General features: G+C 46.5%; 1 protein-coding gene across 1 annotated transcript; it reads right to left on the bottom strand.

The window, feature by feature from the left end:
• Positions 1–2,188: 2,188 nt before the first annotated feature.
• On the bottom strand, positions 2,189–2,863 carry LOC112468964 (interstitial collagenase-like). The gene has a single exon (XM_025038402.1). It carries the CDS (start codon positions 2,861–2,863, stop codon positions 2,189–2,191), a length of 675 nt encoding a protein of 224 aa, XP_024894170.1.
• Positions 2,864–3,633: the final 770 nt, after the last annotated feature.

Here is a 3,633-nt window from a genome sequence, read left to right as displayed (position 1 = left end):
ATATTGACTTTAGTTACGTTAAGTACACGCTATATGTATTATGCTTAGGATACGCAATGTCGTACTAGTTTAACACGGTATATCACGCTCAAATCACGCGATGTTTCACGCCTCAGATATTCCGTTGTCACGCGCCGAACACGCTATGTGTTATACGGATAGAAGCACGAATAGCCTTATACTATTCGTCTTCTGGAAAGTTCACGAAGGAACTGAGCTCTCGAGAAAAGACCTTTCGATCGTATTAATTTATGCGCGCCACAAAATGGAATCGTGAAAATCTCACGATATTCTCAGTAACCAATATCCGAGGATTAGGCTTTGTAAAGCCTGAATATAATGTCAACCCAAGAACGGTTTTACCAAATAAAATGATAAGGTTACCTTGCAATTAGCCACAATTAGGCTTGTTCCAGAATAAAATAACTGGAATTCTCTCATCAGAAGTATACTTATCAAGTACAAAGACGACGCAAGGGATCCTCGTCCTTCCAAAATTATATCTCGTGATTAATGGCCGCCCTCATCTTCAGTATCGGAATTCCCTCGTTTCCTCTTCAGCAGTCAGAAAGTCCAGAGACAAGGTTTCGTCTTTCCCAAATAATGATGTAGCTGTATATAACAGCTCTGCTTCCTCAGAAGCCGAAATATTACGGATTTTACGATTATAGAAAGTAGCGTATCTACGCAATATCAAAGCGATAACTAACATGCTCACTCGTTGAGCGTCCGAAAAGAAGTGACGACGAGAACGTCGTTGTTTGCGCGGTAAAATCAGGGAACGCCTGCGCGTCAGCGTTGCGCACGAATATAGAAAGAAACACGACGCATGCGTTAAATTGGACGGATGCCTCGCAGCGCGACAACAACAGAAACGCTGCCCGATAGATAGCGCGCTTACGGGAGGTCGATAACAAATAAATCTATCTATAGATTTCTCTCTGCTCATGGCTCTGTTTTACCCCAGGTAGCTCTGCTCGTCCTTACTCTCAATTCGAATAAATGCTAGATTCTGAACATCATCCGTAATGTGTCCACACGTTTTCGGATATTGCGAACGACTGACTTGTCTATTCGGTCGCGCATCGCGATCGAGGCTTTCGCGCCCCCCACTCCTTGTTTACGCTTCGCGCTCCGAAATTCCGCGCGTGCCACCTGTCGCACATGTGTCGCACATGTGTCGCGCTCCAAATTCTCGCACGTACTTTCTAAACAGAGATGCTCCCGATCCACTCCACGCCTCTGAAACCGCGAAAATTATTGCTGCACGAGCGGATGGGGGAGGAGCTGGAGGTTTTCGCGTCGCCGTTGCCCTTCCCCGAAACACCCGTAAGGGACGTTCTACAAACGCCGCAGAATCACGAGGAACTGCACAGTCAATTGGGTCCGTTGGGACAAAGATATATGTGCGCTTTTCTAAACGGGGACCCACAAAATGAATTCGATATCGTTTACGGTGTGTACGTCGGGAATGACGGCACGATGCTCGGTGACAAACGGTTCAAGGTGAACGCGGACGATTCCGTGATCGTGGACGGAGTGAGATACACGGGCACGCCCGGCTTGTACGAATTAATCTTCAAGAGATATCCCGATGGTACAATTTACACCGAGGACGACATGCAAAAGTACAGAAATATACTGTTAGCGACAAACGCTTACAGACGCTACAGACGCTTACAGACGCGATTATAATGCTCTTAACTTCATAATGGGCAACAGGGGACAAAAATACACGAAAATCATCGCTCCGTTGGTATCGCGCGGTAGAATCGGTAGTAATAGAAAGGGCGCTGGCGTGACCAGATTACGGTCGATTATGAAATTGAACGACAATACAATGGATTACGTTTATTGGGACGATCCTAACGAATTGGTGGATCGTCTGCGATTACTCAATAATCGAGTCGATAATCGAAGAGCTTCGCGAGATCGGATTGATTATAAATTGAGCTGTCGCGTCGATCGCGACGGCAGTACGTTTCTCGACAAGAGATCGGCGCAATGTCGGTGAACAAATTCGGAATGTCTCTGAGGAAACGCGGCGACGGCGGCGGATTCGCGACGGAAAGATCGCGATTCTCTATCGACTCCCTGCGGAACTACGTACGAGACAGCGCGCTTTGCTTGAACAAGGATTTCTACGACGCGAGGGAGCGCAAGCTACGACGTCTAGCCGTTGTCTAGCCTAGAACAGATCTATCTCGACGTCTTTCGTAGTCGTCGTTGCTATCGTCGTCGTCGTTGTGGTAGTCGTCGGTGTCGTCGTCGTTATTACTTTTGGAACTTTAGCGTTTTCTTTAGCGCCGTACAGATGTTGAATAGAAAAAACGTCCTCTAGAGTAAATTGAACGGGAAATGTCTTCTCAGGTACGAACGCGAACATCACTGAATCTTCGCGGAAGGTGTGCGGCAAGCCTAAAGCGTGACCGATCTCGAGCGTCAACGTCTGAAGTAAATTGTACGTCCCCGGGGGATTCTTAGTCAGCTGTATGTGCCACGTCTCCGCTTTGTCTACGTGCACCTCCGAGACGAAATTGGGGTCTCCGGTAAGAAAGAACGCGTGAGCGACATCTCCGTTAGGACCTCTGAACGCAGACGAACACGGTTCGTTTCGTCGAGAGTATAGCATCGCGTGACGCCCCTCACGAAACGATATCAAAATATCGGGATTCAGCGAATCGCGCTCGAACGTCAATGACGAATTCGCTGCCCACAGATCGAACGCGGCTCGGGTCGTTTTCAAGATTATGTCGTTGATCAGATGAAAGTTCCATTTGAGATGTTTCCTCGGCCATTTGTCCGAAAGCGGAGCGAACGTGCGCTTCGAAATGTCCTCGACGCCGCATCGCGGTTTACCCATTCGATTCAGCGTCTCTTCGTTTAATTCGCCGTCGCCTGGTAGTCGATAGAATTCTTGAAACAGTGAGACGGTTCGATGTAACTCCTACGTAGTGTTGTAGGACGATGAAAATCGCTGTGCACCGCTGTTATCCAGATACCTATATTTTTGCAGATAACTGATCGCAATCTCATTTTCACTCGATTTACAATTTACCGTGACGACGATAATAATCGCGCACATAATTACGCGCGCGAGCAACATCGTCGAGAGATAACGATACGTTTCCCACCTCGACCCCTTGACCCTCGAGAAGCGGTAAGCGTCACCGCCCGATCGAAGCGCGAGTGACCGACGTAACGAGCGATGCGTTCCTTTTTTTTTAGCGATCGCGACGCGGGTGGGAGGTTTCGGTAAAGGTGTTAATTCGTGAAAGGTTGAAAATGAGCGTCGACAAGGCAAACGTGACGATTTCGCTTTGACGTTAGCGCCAATGATGAAGTTGCATTTGTATAATATCCACCATCGTCCCGGTACAATGAAACATAGACTTTAAACAAAACATTATTAAGAAGTACATATTCGCAATATATTATATATATTTATTTAAACGCAGCGTAATATCTTCAAGTAATAATATTTCATGATACATATATAAATACAAGATATTAATTCTGAAGATTCGGTATTTGATATCGCGACGCGGGTGAGAGGTCATTCGGAAATTGATATCGCGACGCGAATGAGAAGTTTATTATGTAGTCACATTAATTTACATGCCTTATAATAGA

The sequence above is a fragment of the Temnothorax curvispinosus genome, unplaced genomic scaffold (assembly GCF_003070985.1).
Source record: "Temnothorax curvispinosus isolate PA1 unplaced genomic scaffold, ASM307098v1 QBEX01002303.1, whole genome shotgun sequence".
In the NCBI taxonomy this organism is placed as follows: Eukaryota; Metazoa; Arthropoda; class Insecta; order Hymenoptera; family Formicidae; genus Temnothorax; species Temnothorax curvispinosus.
This window is presented reverse-complemented; position numbering and strand designations above follow the sequence as displayed.